General features: G+C 39.9%; 1 protein-coding gene across 1 annotated transcript in view; it reads left to right on the forward strand.

The window, feature by feature from the left end:
• Positions 1–531: 531 nt before the first annotated feature.
• Positions 532–19192, forward strand: part of NCKAP1 (NCK associated protein 1) — an 86415-nt gene continuing 67754 nt past the window's right edge. Inside the window, 3 exon segments of the mRNA XM_042452940.1 lie at positions 532–617; positions 619–652; positions 13723–13833. Coding sequence (XP_042308874.1) covers positions 547–617; positions 619–652; positions 13723–13833 — 216 coding nt within the window. The 5' untranslated portion in view covers positions 532–546.

Raw genomic sequence — 19192 nt, forward strand, 5'->3', positions numbered from 1 at the left:
TCCCATGGCTCATCCTCATAGCGCTGAGAGACAGGGCATTAAAGCGGCGTGAAAGTGGATTGTTTAATCCTCAGTGTGCGTTACAGCCTGAAGGTGTTTTCACATTGGAAGGGGGCTCAGGCGCGGGCGTCGTGAGGGGAACAGGCGTGTGTTGACTGAAGCGAAGGCGTCGTCCGTCGTCCTCTCCTTGGCCGTTGGAGGGGCGGCAGAGAGCCGCGTCACGTGGGGCGGAGGAGCCCGGCCTCTCCGTGGGCAGCAGCGGCCCCGCTGGAGCCTCCTCGTCGTCGTCGCCCGTTTCCGCCACGCCTAGCAAGGCCGCCTCTGGCAGGGGGAAGGGGCAGGCCATGGGCGCTCCTCGCTGAAGCACTGGGGCCTGGCTGGAGGGGAATGAGGAGGAGGCGGAGGGGAGGAAGGGGAACGGGGCTTGTTGACGGAGGCCTGACTCAGTGACTGACGGAGGAACCGCCGCCGCCGCCGCCTTTGGCCGTCCCCTCTCCCTCTCCTCTTTCTTTCTTCTCTCTCTCTTTGCTCCCTTTCTCTCTCAGGATGTCGCGCTCGGTGCTGCAGCCCAGTCAGCAGAAGCTGGCCGAGAAGCTGACCATCCTCACGACCGCGGCGTCGCATGCTCACCCGCCTCTACACAATCAAGAAGGTATCAGGGAGGCAGGCGGAGAGGGGGAAGCGGGAAGCATGCATATATGTATATGTTTATGGATAGCTATATGTGTTATGTGTATGTCTATGAGAGGCATGCGCGCGGCGGCCTATAGAAGCTCCGTTGCCCCTCCTCTCCTCTTCTCATGCATTCTCTTCCTTCTCTCCTTACGTCGACGACGTCCTCGCTCCCTCCCTCCCACTTTTCCTTTTTTACGCCATTAGCGTAAACTACGTCGGTTACCGGGCCTCAGCGGGGGGGGGGGCGCGTGGGCCTTAATGGCCCTAACCCCCTCTCTCAAGCCCCCCTTCTTCCCCTGGAGCGCGAGACGGGGGCCAGGGCGCATGCGCGCAACGAGCGAGGGAGGGGCAGGGAGTCGGGGGAGGGGAGGGGCCGCTTAGGAAATAGGTTTGCAATTGCAAAGGAACGGCAGAGCAGGATGCTCTTCTTCCAGCAGCCGCCTGGAGTGTCAAAGGGAGAAAGGCGGCGTATAAAGAATAATACTATCATACAGAATCATCATAATAAGGGGGGGAGGGTGGTGATGATGATGAGGGTTTTAGACCCTGCTTTATATTTAAATGGCTATTATTATTTTTATGAATTACCCTCCCTCTTATTAAGTAATAATAATAATCATTCATTCATTCATTTTTCCCTTTTATCCTGCCTTATTATTAAATTATTTTATTATGCATTTTTATTTATTATTTATCCCCTGCCTTATTAGTAAATGATATGGTTAATAATAAGTTTTAATTTATACCCCACCTCTCCGAAAGCATCAAGGCAGGTCAACAATAAGACGCCACATAAACCAATACATAAATTTTATTTATTCATTGTTTGTACCTTGCCTTATTATTAAGTGATCATTATGGATTTTATTATTTTATTTATACCCCGCCTTTATCCTGAACAGGGACTCAGGCGGCTGGAAGAAAAAGCCTTCGCCCTCAAAATAACAACAGTAATAGTAGTAATAGTAATATGTCACCTGAAACTTCAGGCAGGCCCTTCAGAGTGAGGAAGTTCTATAACAATTGTTACTGTGTGTGTCAATAATAAATACAGTAAGTGCTTATGCTAAGTCGTTATTATTATTATTATCACTATCATTATTATTTTCCTCCTTCGTTCCTGCCAGCCCCAGCCTTGGCTTTCCAGACCTGTGGCTGCCCCTTAGGGCCAAAACAGACTGTGGGAGTAATCCAGTTTGAGATCACATTAACTGCCCTGGTCTCAGTGCTAGGGAATCCTGGGAACTTAGTTTGCTGTGGCACCAGCGCTTTTCTAACAGAGAAGGTTCAGTGTCTCACAAAAAATACAGTTCCACAGTTCCATAGCATTGAGCCAGGACAGTTAATGTGGTTTCAATCTGGATTATTCCTGCGTCTGTTTTGGCCCTTAGTCAGCAAGGCTGCTGCTGCTGTTGCTAACTGGGTGTGTAGGACTGTTTTGGCTCTGGGCAGCTATGACCTCTCCCTCATTCGTTTCCTTGAGCGGGAGAGAGTGTGTGGAGGGAGGTTGCAAAAATGGCTGGGACCGGATGCAGGGTCTGGCTTCATCCTTCTGGTCTCCCTCCTTCCCCTTCCTGGGAAGAGGGTTATTATGCTGTTGCTTCTTCCTCTTACCAAATCTAAAGTCAGGCTTTGTGTGTGTGTGTTTTAGTGGGGTCCTTGTCTTTCACACTTAACACGTCATTAAAAATATCTTTCATACACATGAAAATGGGAAGACAGTGGTCCCCAACTGTGCCCTTTCAGAGATTGTGGACTTCAGCTCCCAGAAGCCTTAGCCAGGTTGGCCGATAGTCTGGCATTCTGGGAGCTGGAATCCAAAATCCCTTAAAGAGCACAGTTTGGGGGCCACTGCTGGGAAGCCTGCACTTTTCCTCCTTCCCCCTCTCCATCTGAGCCATGCAGCTGGTTTGGGGAGAAAGAGTGATTGATACCTACTGAGAATGGTCACATCTGTGAGACTGAAGCAGGAACGATGTCTTATTGCTTCCTCTCCCAAATCTAAAGTCAACCCCTGTTCTTCCACACCCACCATGTCATTAATGTCTTCCATAAACAAAAAACTGAGGACGAATCCCTGCAGCAGCTACGAGCCTGCCCTTTTCCTCTCCCACCTCACCTTCTGAGTCATGCAGCTGGTTTGAGGGGAATATAACATGTTCTTACTGTAGTTACTCAATTAGAAATGCCTCATATTTTTTTGTTGTTTGAAGTAAAAATGCTTTCTGGAATGTTTTAAGTGCTGCCTGCCGCCTGAAAAATTTGCACTGAAGGATTAGGCACGCAGCTGTTCTTCCCGTTTGGTTACTGCTAACCCAAGGGAAGGGTGTTGTGGTATTTTTCATGAAAGGAAAGGAAAGGAGATTGTGACCGTTTTTGTATTTAAACTTTTAAATGTGTTGAAGAGCACCTGCTGGGTTTGACCCAACCCACACTGTTAAGGTGTTAGAATAATCGGTGTGCCACTTTTCCTCCCCACTAGCATTTTAACAAGCACACATTATTCTATGGGATTTCTGGTGAGACTTAGGCGGGATACAGACCGCCCAATTTGGGGCGGTCTGGCCCCGCCCCTTTCCCCGGAGTTCGGGGCTCTCAGCGGCTACACCGGCAGCCGCTGAGGCCCCGATCCGCCGCTTTTCGGGCTGCGCGGGAAGCGGCAAAAGGCCGCTTCGCAGCCAGAAAAGGGGTGTCCCTGGGGCTTCAAGCCCCAAGGACACCCCGCGGCGGCGGGGAGCAGAGAAAGGGGCCGCTTGGCCCTTTCTCGTTTAGTCCGCTGGGCGCAGCCTTCCGACGGCTTCGCCCAGCGGACAAACCCGGAAGGAGCTCCCGTATAGCTCCGTCCAGGGCGCGTGAGCGGGAGATACTACGTCCATGGATGCGCCGCCCCGTTAAAGGGCGCGGCCATGGCGTACTCACGCGGCGGCCGTGCAGAAGGGCCGCCGCCGTTTAGTGACGTGTTCGCACACGCACTAGGGTTAGGGCGGTGCAGAAGCCACCCCCTTTCTAACCCTAGTGCGTGGCGAACACGCACTAAACTGCCGTCTGTAACCGGCCTTAAATTGACTTGGAAGTCAGAAAACCAACAGTAATGAGATCTTTTCTATTCATAGTTTCATCCACTGTGTGTGTACTGTGACAACAAATACACACACACACACACACACACTTGTCCCTCCAATTCACTAGGATGGGCACAATGTGAATATGGAAAACCACAAATAACAAAACACCATGTTTTTACCTGAGAAGACACCTCTCTAGGAATCTCTAGACAGACACTGACCATAGAAGTGCACTAAATGAGCTATAAATGCATAGTAGAGTATCCTCTCTAGGAATCTCTAAGTCTTTCAGTGCGACTTTTAGTTAAAGTTGACCATAGAGTTGAACTGGAGGAAGATCCAGAGATTCCTAGAGAGAACATATTAATCAAATCTGTGAATAATCAGAGCTGCAAATATGGAGGGATGAGTGTATATAAAAATTGCTTTTGTGTCTCAAGTGTAGTTCAGTAACTATAGTGGACACTTGTTTAGCTGAGCCTGCCAAACCTGTATTCCAGTATGTAGCACTTTTATCTGAATATGTGTTGTGTTCATTTTAATAACGATGTGCCATGGTTGAATATTCCTTTACAAGTAAGAATTGCAATACAGTTTCTTTGATGTCGTGTTGTGTTTCTGCATATGTTTCTATGAGCAGAATCTGATTTTCGTGCCTGTGACTTTTGTTGGGAACAATGCTGGATTAGGTAGACGTAGCAAGTCATACGTGGCACAGCCATTGAGAATACATAGTTTCTAGTAAACACAGAAAACAAAGACAGGACATTCCCAATCAGAAGTGTGTTGTATAAAAGTATTTAACTTGTAGGGAAAGTTGAAACTGATTTAATGAAAAAGATTTCTGGTAGTAATGCTCCATTAGGTTCAAAGTGCATTCTAATTACAATTTCATAGGTTAAGTAAGAGTTCTTTCTAGAAGATCAAGTGTGCAAACTTGACAAAAGCTTTATTAAAGTCAGTGTTATACATTACCAAGTTATATACAATATGAGTTGCTAAACTTAACCAATATGGCTGTTTCTAAATACTAGTGGTATAGAGCTCAAAAACTAAACAAAAAAATGTTTTTTAATTTCAGTTTCACCATTTGAAATCAAACTCATCAAAGATATGCTAGATTGCAGGCACCTTGACAAAGTTCATTTCTGCTGTTTGGAAATCAATATTTCAGCTAATTGACAATTCTATATCTTAATTTTTATGTGAGATATATTATCCCTGTGGTAACTGGGGACCATTATTTAGATCTTTGGTTTTTTAGTGGCTCTTGCCCTTGTGGCCTGAAAGATGGAGCAGAAAGGATGGCATTCATTGGGGCTCTGAATAGTTCAGTCTATCATTTATCATGATAGTAGGAAAATATTTGAAAGCCAGAGAAGGCTTGCAGTTTTCAGATAATACTTTTGCTTCCCACATAGCAAGCTTCCTGAAAGAGTAAAGCATTTATCTCTAGTACCATTGAGCATGTTCTGGTTTTGTAGCAACTTCGCAATAACACCAAATGATATCCAGACAATATGTGGTTTTGTGGTTAAATGAATTGGCTTTTTTTAGTGTGTGTGTTGTGTTTTTAAAGAAAAGAGGAAGTAATAGTTTGTCAGAATTAACAGTTGTCCCGTTGCTGATAAAGTTAAGCACTTTGAAACCCTTGTTATTTTGAAGATAGAGTTTTACTCTGCTTCTGATGGAACTCTACAGGTTTCCAAAAGATTCAGAGTTTATTAGGAAAGGAAATTAATTAAAAGGAAAGATAAAAATTAGAAAATTAGCAGGTGTTACTTTTAAAAATAAAATCCTGAATTATTTGTTGACAAATCTTTCACTCCTGTTTTTTGATTAACATGATGGTGCTAATAAAGCAGCATATTACACTTAACATTTTAACTGGAAGAGAATGAGCTCCTTGTTACCCTTAATTTCACACACACACACACACACACACACACACATATACACTAATGTGGTCAAATTGTTTACATTGTCAACATGATTCAGAATATATATATCACTGCCCTAAATCTGCCAAGAGCTGCTTAAAGTGTAGCTATGAGGGTGAATGTGTTGGCTTTCTGTTTTTGGTTATTTTTAACCATAGCACTATAGACCCTTATGCCTTGTTAACTTTGTTTTTTAATGCTCAGAATTTGATAAATGGCTCCCACATTGCATACTGGCTATCTATAGGAGAAGCAGGTGCCAGTGGAGGCACACAGGTAGATATGAGGTTCCCTAGATACTAGCCATTGTACCTAGAGAACTGTTGAACTATTTCATGAGCAAATACTACTTTTTTCTGTGACTCATTCTGCAACTACGAACCGTGAATAATTTTTTCTATGTCTGTGCTTCAGATAAGTGTTTTAGGCAAACAGTTGCTAGTCACTGCAAGATTACTAGTATGCCTGCTTACACATAAGTTAGTTATTTGAAACATTTAGTTGAATTAGAGGCTTCCAGCTTTCTTCTCACTTGCAAAAGCAACTTTGGTTGCTTTGAATGCGCTCTGGGTGTATTTTGTGGGTGACATCCAGACTCTCATGGCTGTTCTTGAGGCTCCAGAGGATGCCTTATAATTCTTTTTAAAAATGCAAAACATTTTTTTTCCAACCAAAAATGGCCCCTAGGTGAATTTGTGCTCCCTGGACTATTTCACTCCTATTTTATTTCAAGCAGACGATAAAACAGAAGTTGACTGTTTGAAACAGGCCAAAGAAGGTCAAAAACATGGCAAAATTGCTCCCCCTGGTTTTACTCCCCACCCCCTTTTTAACCTCTTTGGGAAAACATATGTATGCCAGAGGAGAAGAGGAATAACACGGAGACCTGCAGGATTTATTGAGGTCAGTGGGACATAATCAAGCTAACATCACTCTTCTTCCTCTACACTAGTCCATCAGTACAGAAGCATCTCATATCATTGCTCTGAAAACCCTAATTAATATCAGTGTTCACTCCATCAGTGTTTTTGTTCTTGCTTTACTTATTTGTGTCCTGCCTGTCTCCCAGACCCCATTTGATCTTGGAAGCTAAGCAGGGTCACTCTGGTCAGTACTTGGATGGGAGACCATTAATGTATACCTAGTGCTGTAGGCTATATTTCAGGGGAAGGAACTGGCAATACCACCTCCAAGAATTGCTTGCTTAAGAAAATGCTGTGAAATTCATGGGGTCACTATAAGTCAACAAGCATCTTAAAGGCCCATAAACACACACACACACACACACAGTATCTGCATGGATCAGATACAGTAATCTTTCAGTTTTCAGATTTCTTTGAACTTTTTGGTGTTAAAGTGATAAAAATGTACACTAATTCTGTTTAGGACAACATATGTATAAAGTGCACAAAGGCCTCAATCCATAATCCCCTTGCATTGGCAATACCTACATATTAGGACATATGTTACAGCAGCACTATGTAACCCCCATGCAGAATAACAACATTGCACACCACATGTTGATTACTGGGCACTGTTGCACCATGTTCAATATGTGATGCACAATTCAAAATATAGGGTGCACAACAATAATGCAAAGTATAGGTTGTCAACCCATTATATATAATCAAAGTGCAAGATATAGGAGGCACAACCATAATGCATAATCACAATACAAAATAAAGGATATGCAACCAAAATGCAAGGTATAGAAGGCAGTGGAAAGTAGAGGATGCACAACTGAAAGCAAAGTATAGGCAAACTCCAACAAACAGCTTGGAAAGACATGGCAGAGTATGCTGTCTATGCAGTGTTACTTTTTTGGTGCTTAGTGTGACTTACGACTGAATTCTGGCCAAAATATTTTTACAGTTTTTCATTTCTGCACAGGTTTCTTTGGATCTTTTATTGTATTTCTAGACAATTTGGTTAAACTTTATGCAGGACAGGATAAGGTTACCAAAGTCACATTTTGTTGCAGAAGTTATTGAAATATAGCTTTACAATATAGTCATCCTGCAGCATTGTCATCAGAACAGTTATTTAAAAATGCCACTTGTCATTTGTCAAAGCAAAAAGGGACATGAAAAGTCCCAGTAAATCGCATGAAAAGAGAGTTGTTGTTTATCGGGGTACTTTTTTGACCCCATCAATGTTGTCCCATATTGGAAATTTTAAATATCCTTTTTGTGCTGCACTTCAGTGAATAATTAAACAGCAAAATGAAAGTCAGATGCTCTGCTTTTCAGGCAGTTGGCCCTGTTTTTCCAGGAGGGTGAACACAGGAATTGTGATGGTCAGGAAATTCATGTATTTTAAATCTGAGCCCTAACCCTCCATACATAGGAATTCTCATTGGAGTCAGAAAATACTCTACAAATCACTCAATGCAAGTTTTGTAATATAATTGTGGTAATTGGAAATTAATAACATGTGTAACTACTGGGCTTTTGTGTTATTTGCTGAAGGTGTATCAATAAATGGTTGGTTTATGACCTAAAGTAGAATGAGTTCAGTAGTAGAGTCCGTGGTGTGCCTCCAATAAGCCTTTGGCTAAATCTCTAGGATGTAAATATAACTTGATATATAGAGTATTGGGGATGTGAATGTAAGTTTTCTAGTGACAGTTTTAGTGTAAAAATAACAGTGGTTTTCCCATTTGTTGTTGTTGTGTGCCTTCAAATTGTTTCCTACTTATGGCAACCCTCAGGCGACCCTCTCACAGGGCTTTCTTGGCAAGCTTTTTCAGAAAGGGCTTGCCTCTGCCCTCTGAGGCTGAGAGAGTGTGACTTGCCAAAAGTCACCCAGTGGGTTTCATGGCTGAACTGGGAACCAAACCCTGGTCTCCAGAATTGTAGTTCAACACTCAAACCATGAAGCCAAGCTGGCTCTTACTTTTTCATTCACCAGAATATTTGGTTCAGGTGTCACATAATTTGAAGAAATCATGACACATCCTTTTCATTAAATATTTTGCGCTTTAATCTGAAATGTGGAGTGGCATTTTAACCCATGTGGTACAAGAAAAACAGTTATGAGTAGGGTTTTCCCCCTCAGAAAACAGAAACCCAAATCCAGTTGTTAGTACCAACCAGAGCAGAGCCATGTTAATTAACTGAACCTGCAAAAGTGTTCACTTTAGTTGATAATGATCATTTTTTTCAGGTCGTGGTATTTTAGTTTATGATCAATTTGACCTCTTATTTCATGCTCTTTCTGTGCCAAAAAAAAAAAAAAGGGGGGGGGGGGAGAGATGGTTGGCAGGCTAAAAAATTAGAGTCAAGGTCCTTCCAGTGTCGGGGTATGTAACTCTTCTGGGCACCATTTTAAAATGACTTTGAAAGTAACATTAATAAATGATGCTGACTAAAGTACAGTGGGCCCTTCATATCCACTGGGATTTGGTTACAGGATCTCCTATGGATACCAAAGTCAGTGAATGCTGATACAATGGCATTGTAAGATGGTGTTCCATATATAAAATGGTAAAATCAAGACTTGGTTTTTGGAATTTATTTATTTTTAAAATATTTTCAAACCATGGATACTTGAATCCATGGATTAAAAAATCTGCAGATATGGAGAGCTGACTGTATTTCAGAGTCTTTATTGTACCAGTAAAGCTTTTCTTCATGTCTCCTTTCATTTTTTCCCCATGTTCTCTCTTATATGGCACACGTACATGTACAGATTGCATTTTAGGAAGAATGCTGGGCTCAAATATTTTCCCCTGATGTGCTAGCTTTCCACCCACAAGAAGATGATGTGGAAATTAAGTACTTAACCTTTTCCCATATGTTCAGAATTGATAGAAGAGTGTACCATGTGCTTTTCCTAGACACTTGAACTAGCCATTTAGTAAACTAGCTTGGCTCCTGACAAATGCATTACTCTTGATAAGATCTGTTGTTAGAAAAGGCAGCTATAGGTGGAAAATACACTGTTGCTTAAGGATTCATTCCAGAAAATGTGAAATTTGGTTTGAGATACAGTTTTGGATCTGCTCTGGAAACTTAAAGCCCTGGTGGCGCAGTGGTTAAATGCCTGTACTGCAGCCATTCACTCAAAACCACAAGGCTGCGAGTTCAAGACCAGCAAAAGGGCCCAAGCTCGACTCAGGCTTGCATCCTTCTGAGGTCGCTAAAATGAGGACCCAGACTGTTGGGGGCAAATTAGCTTACTTGCTGTTCACCGCTATGATCTTTGGAATAGTGGTATATAAATAAAACAAATTAATTAATTAAAATTATTAATTAAAAGCTCACTTGTTATCTTTTGTCAGGATACAGGGGCAAATGATTTGAAACAAGGTAGTTGTATAATAGTACTCAGGCCAGTGACTTCAAGAAGAAGTTGCATTAAATGTAGATTTTTCTTTTCATGAAAAACTTTGAAAATTGGTATAAGAGAACATGAAAAGTTACATTTGTTTTTACATTCCCTCCATAGTTTCTTCATGCTGCTTTAGCAAATGTAGATTAGTCTTCAGTCAAGCTGTGATTCTCCATTAATAAAAAGAAAATACATGTTCTATAACTTGGTGGTAATTTAATTATATGAACTATCTCTGGGGACATTTTCAGATAATTGTGCTGAATAAAATGGATTTCTTATTAATTATGTGCACTTCAGTGTCTGAATCCAATGTAGAAATCATGCTCCTTTCCAGATCCTTTTGGAATGCAACTCCCAGCATTCATCAACAGTAGTTATGTTGGCTAGGGCTTCTGGCCACCTGATTCAAATCATTGACAAAGAAGCTCTTTAAAAAAAAGTCTTTTTATGCCTGCCCAGCCCCCTTCTCTGCAAATTTTGGGCCACATTGGCATTGGGATGATGTTGAAGAAAAGTGGATAAGCACATACTCTCAGTGTCAAGTCACAGCATGTTTGCAGCAAACAGTGCAATAAAAACAGCTTCACTTCATAAAGATTGAGGTGGGAAAGAATTGGTTTCTGCTCTCACTGATCCTACTTTAATTGCATGTGCCTACCTACAACAGGCAAGGAGTATACAGCCTCTGCCTCTAGACCCCCTTATTGAGCATGCATGAACAGCGAAAAAAGAGAAAAGGGAAGAACAACAAGGCTGCCTCCTCATCAGATATACCCAGCAAGTTTTTTAAAATAAAAAAGCATAAATCTATAAGTTTGGCCACCAAAATGAAAATCATAAGGAACCTGGAGGCTAGTGAAAGAAAAACAATCATCCATGGATATATTTTTGAAAAAGCTTTTAAGTCATTTCCAGAAGGTTCAAAACATTTTGCTGATTTATCTGAGCCTTGCTTGATCTTTCACATGTGCATTGTTTAAAAAAAGTTTTGAATAAAACATTTACTGAAACTCGTTGAACTACTTTTTTTCTATGGTGTATGAATCTATCTCTGTTCTTTCTGTGCTATTTTTAGCTCTGGTACCAAAGTTTCTGTTAAAGAAGTTACGCCTAGGAACATGTCAACTTTGGGACTGTACGGACTGGCACTTTATGCCGGCCTGTACGCACATTGAGGTCTGAGCGTTTGCACGCTCAAAGCCCTTACCGCGCCACCTGGTTGCCATTATGGTGCGCACCCATCCACATGGCACGTGCCATGATGATACATGCTGGGCGCAGTGCCCAAATGCGTTGTGCAGAAGGGGCGTCATGATGCCGCACAACAGTGCTTATGACGCCCCTTCTGGGATGCAAAAAGAAGCCTGTTTTCGGGGCTTCTTTTTGCTCCTTCCAGAGGCCACGCCGTGTGGTTACTGTGGCCTCCATCCGGGGCTCACAGGGGCGGCGTTGAACTGCTTGTATGTATAGCTCCTTTGTTGATGGAAGTGTACCTCCAGTATAGGCATTTATAGGGAAGGAAGGAGTAGACAAGAGAACACCAAATAGATTGGCTTCAGAGCAGCCAAACATGAGCTTGCTTCTCACTTTAGATTAGAAATTACTGAAAGCATTAGATATATGGAAATGTAGAATCCTATTTTATATTTTTATAAAACAGAAAATTACATTTTAAATTATACTTTTCCTTAAAGCACATAACTATTTTCAATTTTGCGAAGATTATTTTTATTTAAGGATAAATGGCTTAAGCGTGGTAGCCAATGTATTTGTTTTACACAAAAATAGGCGTGTCAAGTAGTGAGGACTTTGCTTGAATATAGATGTCTTACTAAAGTTGTTAGAATAAATTGTATAAAGTTAGCATTAGAATTCTCCTATAACTGTTTGTTTTTTCATTCTTGGCTACCATTTCTGTTTCAGGTATGTAACATTTCACTGATAGTTACTCCGCTTCCCTGGAACATGCATGTACTGTCTGCTGCTGTTAACTCCCTTTCTTTCCAAATTGCCCTTTTGACTCAGTATTATTATTTTAGAATCTGATGTTATACAATATGTTTTGTAATGGGTTTTTTGTACAGAGTTTTTAAGCGTCTTATATGTAATAGAGATAGTGCCTATTGGAATGTTGACTGTAAATAGTTATATAACTGTATTAGCACTTAGCTTTTACTTTATTTAAAAGTATTAATTTTCATTCCTAAATATGGTGCTTGTGGATTTTTTTTAATGTTTATGTGTAATCTTCTCTTTTTTCATTACACTGCTTACCCAGCAAGGACAAGTATGGAAGGTTTGCAAAGCTTTTTCACCTTCCCTCTGCCCACTTTCAGATCAGTCTCATATTCCATGACTTCTGTCTCTATCCACAACACAACTGTAGAAAAAAGTAATAAACTGCCATCTTGGCTTTTCACTATGTTGTGTAAAAATACATAGCATGCTATAGTTTGCATGAGCTGCAATTCTCTATTAGGTGAGAATTTGGTGCCAAGGAAGAATTATTAGCACAGAAACAAAATTGTTCCACATTGTTCTCCTGTGTTAATATAACTGGTGTGAAATTAAATCACTGGCATGGTTTAGTTGCAAATCATTGGTCTGTTATTTGTTCTGGCTTGCTTTTACTATAGGTTAGCACATTGCACCTTTAAGAAAAGTCTAGCTTGCTTTTAGGAATCACAACTTCATTGTGTAAACAGATAGCCAGCTGTGTAGTCACAGAATCCTATAATAGCTGATCCAGACAATTCTCACTTTAACAGATTTTCTGTTTTTTTTTTTTTTCATTTGAGATGATTGAAAGAGAAGATAAAATCAAGAATTTGCAAATCAGCATTCATCTTCGGGTGAGGTGTATTCTGGGGAATGCTACTTTTGGCACAGGCTTTCCACTGCTTTAATTTATTGTGTCCCAATAAATGCAGTGGTACAGCAGCCATGTTTGCAGGTTAAAACCATGCCCTAGCAACTGAGTTGAGATTAACGTAGCATGTGCCAGTAGGGCAGTTTACCTTTCAGCATGGCTACTGTTTGTGCCAATAATAGCCACATTGGGAACCTAACCTCACAGGCATCATACAATTAAAAGAATATGACTGACTCCAAATCCATCTAACTGCTTGATTTTTGTGATGGAAATAATGCTCTGAGAGGCTTTAGTGTTTTTGCTTTGTTTTGTTTTTTAGGCTGGAGTATACTGAATATGGCTCTGATTCAAAGCTGTGCCTAAATGATAACTTTGTTAAACATATAATTTATATAGTCTGCCTCTTTGGAACTTGATTTCCCTTTAGAAGCAGGAATAATGGGTGTTGTTTGTTTTAGAGAAACTACAGAAGAACCAGTATTAACTACAGGTCACTTGTTTCTTTGCTTCAGATAGGATACACTAATATCCCAGAGTTGTTTACTGCTTGATTAGCTTCACTTATGTATGGTGGCAAATATGCTCTTCTTCTTTTATGATTGAACTGCTGTTTTGCATTAACTGCTTTGAATCTTCCATGCATTTTTTCTAGTAGAAGAACATCTCTGTACTGTCTCCCATTGCATAATTCAGCTCTGAGAGTCCCCACTCATTTTCTCACCTCACTAAAGAGCAAAAGATGTTGTTCTAGTTTTTGATTGCAAATTAGCTAAAACGATGTTAAATGAACAGAAGACTATATATTTTAGTTATTTCTTTTCATTTTCTCCCATAGGCCTGTGGAGATCCCAAAGCAAAACCATCATATCTTATCGACAAAAATCTTGAGTCAGCTGTCAAATTCATTGTCAGAAAGTTTCCAGCTGTTGAAACTCGCAACAACAATGTAAGTAATAATGCAGCTCTCTAAACATTTGGATCTGTTAAATAACTGTTACCCCTTGTTAGTTCAGTTAAATCCTTATGTAGTTCCCATCTAAGAAACACAGTATGGTCTGGACATTGGTTGAATCTCAGCGTTAGGCTGAGATGTCAGAATGAAAAGGAGTCTGTGCAAGAATGATGTCAGATGCCAAAATAAAAAGAGGCAATGAAAGACTGACGGTCCATACCTGCAGCTTTCTTTTTTGATGAAACAGTGGAGAAACTCTCTGTTCTAAATGTTGGAATGCTTTAAAATACTTATAAATGAATTAAGTATTTTGGAATATAATCATACTAGGTATTGCGTGGCAGTATTTCAGAAAGCATGATTTTGGTTATGAGCATTTTGAAAATGTTGGTTTTGTGGTTAAAAAAAAGGTCATACATTGTGAAAATGAATGCAAATGTTCTGTTATGAAGCTCAAATCAAAGTTGTAGATTGGGTATTATTAGCAGACATTTTAAGACCTACACTTTCATGTTGTTGTTAAATTAGTTTTAGTGGAACACAGTGTTTCTAGAATGGTTTCTTGTCTCCCTCGTTGCTAAAATAGTCATATATAAAACATTTGCAAGTGGAACAGTTCATTCCTTGGTGTGAATGTTGTTGGTCTGATCTACATATCATTCAGTGATAACTAGTTCAGTATGTTACAACTCTTATTTGTGAAATCAAGCTCCAGGATCTGCATTTTCACAAGAAAAGTGCTGCATATTTATAGAAGGTGTACGTTTCTTTTGTTTGTATCTGTTTTATTTTTATATTCATTCAGATCTTGCAAAGTGCTTTGTGAGGACAGTTTACCACTAAATCTGATTTGAAAAAGTAGAATGGCTTACTGATGAAAAACAAGTTAAATGGAGGAACATCCAGCCTAGGCTGTCTTCCAGACAGGAAACCTTCCTCTTCTCATACTGGATTCTCCAGCATCTTTTGAAATGTTTGTAATAAGGGAATCGTTTATGTTAAACTAGTTTCTTATAAAGTTTTCTTCCTGTCCCTACATTATTTTGGTTGTATTGCTTCAGGGACAATCTCTAGTATATACTCCTGAATAAAATGGGCACATAGTCTTGAGCTGTTTATAAAGTTAGTGGCGTTCTAATAGGAGAACAGAACATTTGCATAAACTAGTTCTTATATCTTTAAAATGAAAATCAGAAAGAAGATGTTCTCACATTTTATTTTTCTTCTCAGAGGTAGAGAGGGGAGGCAGGTAATGGGCTAGCATGTTCTTTGCATGCAGCAGTTTGCATGAGTGCTTGAGAATTCAAATTCCCAACACATTTATTAAGATTTGATAATACTGAGTTGTGTGTTTTTTTACAGTCTGTAGTGTGGCAACATCGACTTACCTTTTACCTTGTATTAGTGATACCTGCTGATCACTTTGTGTTGGATCCAGACTTAGGTCCAAAACACACTGCAAAAATAAACCAGTTTCAGACCGCTTTAGCTGCCCTGGTTCAGGGCTAGGGAATCCTGGGAACTGTAGTTTCTTGTGGCACTGAAGCTCTTTGACAGAGAAGGCTAAATGTCTCACAAAACCACATTTTTCTAGAATTCCCTAGCATTGCATCAGAGCAGTTAAAGCAGTCTCAAACTGTGCTATTTCTGCAGTGTGTTTTGGACCTTAGTCACACTTAGATTACTGTATATACTCACGTGTAAGTAGAAATTTTAGTAAACAAATTGCCCCCCCAAAAAAACCAAGTCGACTTATCTATGGGTCATTGTAAGTACTGCATTTTAACTTCTATATAAAGAGGAAACTTATCTACTAGTGAAAGGCAAAAAGGTACTCTGCACACATCCCCCCCCCCCCCCCATTCTCTCATCCATTCAGCCTTAAAAGTAAGCACAATGACTGCTGGAATTTTGTAAGTTCTTTGGTATTGTTTTCCTTTGCTTCATCCTTTAGATCCTTTGCTTCATGCTGCTAAATTTTAGTCTCAACTTATCCATGAGTCATTTCAGTGTCTGCAATTTTGGTCCCCAAAACTGCCCTTGACTAATACATGAGGTCAACTTATAGTGAGTATATACAGTACTCATTTAAATTAATGGTACTTAAGTTACGTTAAGTTGTGATTGATTTAAGCCCCAGTAAATTTTATTAGGTCTACTCCAAGTATATCTAAGTCTGGATCTAATACTCCAAACAACTATATGTTTTGTAAATAACCAATGATATTTTCCAATCCACAAATGTATATGATTACCTGTATCTTCACACTCAGTGACCTGAAGCAGAAAGCCTCATCTGCACATGGCTGTTCCTGACCCAGGCAAAATAATACTATATAAGAAAAATAATCCTGGTTCCAAAATGATTTGTTCTTTTTTTTGTATATTTTTGTATATGACTTTGCACAAAGTCTTTGGGGAAACCACGTTGTACATGTCTACAGTTTTTAATTCATAGCCTGCATCTTCTTTTCTCAAACTCAAACATAGTGATTCTCTTCTATGGGAATGACAGTAATCATTTTGCCCTTCTGTGTTTACACTTTTGGAAATAGTTGCTGATTCAAAAGAAAACAGTATAAATATTTTTGAACTTTAAAATTAAAATAATTTGAGTAAAGGATTTAACTTTCAGACATATTTTTCAACAAACAGGCATTAATTATAATTTTAATTTTGTCTTTACATATTACAGTTTTACAGTTGTAAAAAACAACTGGAGCAACTGAATAAAAAATATCCTCTGAACTTAACCAATTGAGCTATTTTAACCTTCTCCAGCCTTTAATTTAAGGTTTTATTAGACAGGTTGTACCTTTTTAATATTACACACATCAGACAGAAGTATCCTAACACTAGCATAAATCCTTTGTCATCAAAAATTGTTAATTTGCATAGGTGGCAGATTGGGATTTGAACGTAAAATGTTAAGATGATTAACCATTTTGTATACCCTAAAGCAGTGGTTCTCAACCTTTGATCCTCTAGAGCAGGGGTAGGCAACCCTTTTGAGCCGGGGGCCGGGTTGCTGGCCCTCAGACAACTGGGGGGCCGAAGCCAAAAAATAAATAATTAAATAATTTTTTAAAAACAATAAATAAATAAATAAACCGGGACAAATGTAGGACAAAATTTTCAAATGGAGGGCGCTTTTTTTAATAAAAAAGGGAGGACACGCGAAAAAATTTGCTGATTTTTTAAAAAAATGTTAAGATAAATGCATGTTTCTGAGGCTTCTATAGACAATTGCCCCACCATGCCCCTCGCGCAAGAGGCCAAAGGCCTCGGCGGCAATCGGCGGCAGGACCGGGCTGGGGCCGGTCCCAAGGCCTCACCGGGCCGCATCCGGCCCACGGGCCACAGGTTGCCTACCCCTGCTCTAGAATTTTGAGACTTCAACTTCCAGAACTCCTGAATAATGGACATAATGACTGGTATTTCTGGGAAGTGAAGTCCAAAACATCTGGAGGCCCAAAGGTTGAAAACCACTGCCCTAGAGGCATCAGATCCCATCTGATTTTAGAAGATAAGCAGGGTCAGCTATCATTAATACTTGAATGGGAGACTGCCAAGAAATACCAGGAGGGAACTGGCAAAACACCGCTGCCAAAAAAATACCCTATGAAATTTATGGGGTTGCCGTAAGTCAACAGGCACCTTGAAAACACATAAATACACATATAGTGTGTTGGTAGAAACAGTAGTTGTGAGGAATGAGGATTGTTTCTACCAGTACACCATACAAAATGGTTAATCACCCTAAACTTTTAAGTTTTAGTTTATATAGGGGAGAGTCAATTTTTGTGAAATTCATCCTCCCTCTAAATTTTGGACTTCCAGGCAGCTTCATGCCATGTGGCATCAAAACATTGCGCTGCGAAGCCTCCTGGACAGCAGCTTAAAAGAGCCATCTGTTCGGGTCCTTTGTGCCCTTAGAAATCCTATTCGTAGATAAGATTTGGGAGAACTACTCTCTTTTTGCCTTTATTTAACATCACAGAAAAAAAAAATCTTTATCTGTTAAATAAGTTTTGCTAGGGCTTTGTTATCCCTGGTAACAGAATTAAAGAATAAATGGTGTTATCTACAAATGTAGTATACGGGAGGAAGGTAGTTCCTTTTTGATACTTTGTTAGAATTTTTGTGATTGTTGTTTGACTGCATATTGCGCTAACTTCTTAGATGGAGAACTGAATGATTCATGATTGGCCATCATTATTGTGAATAGAAGGTAGGGTAAATTTTCAATGTGGAAATGCTAATTATTTGGAAAACATGAGAGTTTTTGCCCCTTTGTACTTTTTTCACTTGGCTTAAGAAAAACTATAGCATACAGTGTAGTCATATCATATATGAGTTGCCATCAATGTATTAGTAGTCCTTAATATCTTCCATGGATATTATTGAGTTGTATTGGGCATCCGTAAATCCCATTGATTTGGGTAGGAAATTGTTTAAACTCAGGCTTCGTTATTTGAATAAAATCAGTGTGACTCTGAGTTAATCTTTCTTAAAAGATTTGTACAGCAGCTTATGTTTATGAGTTGTTTAAGTTATTGATAAAATGAGAATTTAGATTTGCTGTTGTGTGTGTCTTCAAGTCATTTCCGATTTATGGCAACCATAAGGGAAAAGCTGTCATGAGGTTTTCTGGGGCTGAGTATATGTGACTTGCCCAGGTTCACCCAGTGGGTTTCCATGGCCAAGTGTGGAGTTGAACTCTGATCTCCAGAGTCGTGGTCCAATACTCAAGCCACTATGTCACGCTAGCTCTTAGAATTTAAGGACAGTCGGCCCTCTGTATCCACGGATGTTTTCTCCATGGATTCAAGCATCCACAGCTTGAAAATATTTAATATTTAATATTTTATATATATATATATATATATATATATATATATTCCAAAAACAAACCTTCATTTTGCCATTTTATATAAGGGATGTAATTTTACTATGCTGTGGTATTCATTGGGACTTGAGCATCCACAGATTTGAGGGTCCTGGAGCCAAACCCCACCAGATACGAAGGGCCCACTATATCCAGTAGATAATAGGTTGTAACAAAGGGAGAATTTTGGGATTTCTAGACTAAAACCTCTTAACATTGTATAGTCTTAATTTAGAGGATAATATCAACATTTGCTAAGAATGCTGATCACATAGTATTTGAAATGGCTACCTATTGTGCATCCCAGTGATATTTCTAGTGATTATCTGCATCCTCCTTGGATCCAGGACAAACTTGGAAGAAGTGCTCTTAGTTTACTTTTTAATCACACACACACACAAACACAATACAGTGGGCTCTTGATATCTGCTGGCATTTGGTTCCGGTAACCCCCTCCCCACACAC

This window comes from Sceloporus undulatus, chromosome 1 (assembly GCF_019175285.1).
Source record: "Sceloporus undulatus isolate JIND9_A2432 ecotype Alabama chromosome 1, SceUnd_v1.1, whole genome shotgun sequence".
Classification (NCBI taxonomy): Eukaryota; Metazoa; Chordata; class Lepidosauria; order Squamata; family Phrynosomatidae; genus Sceloporus; species Sceloporus undulatus.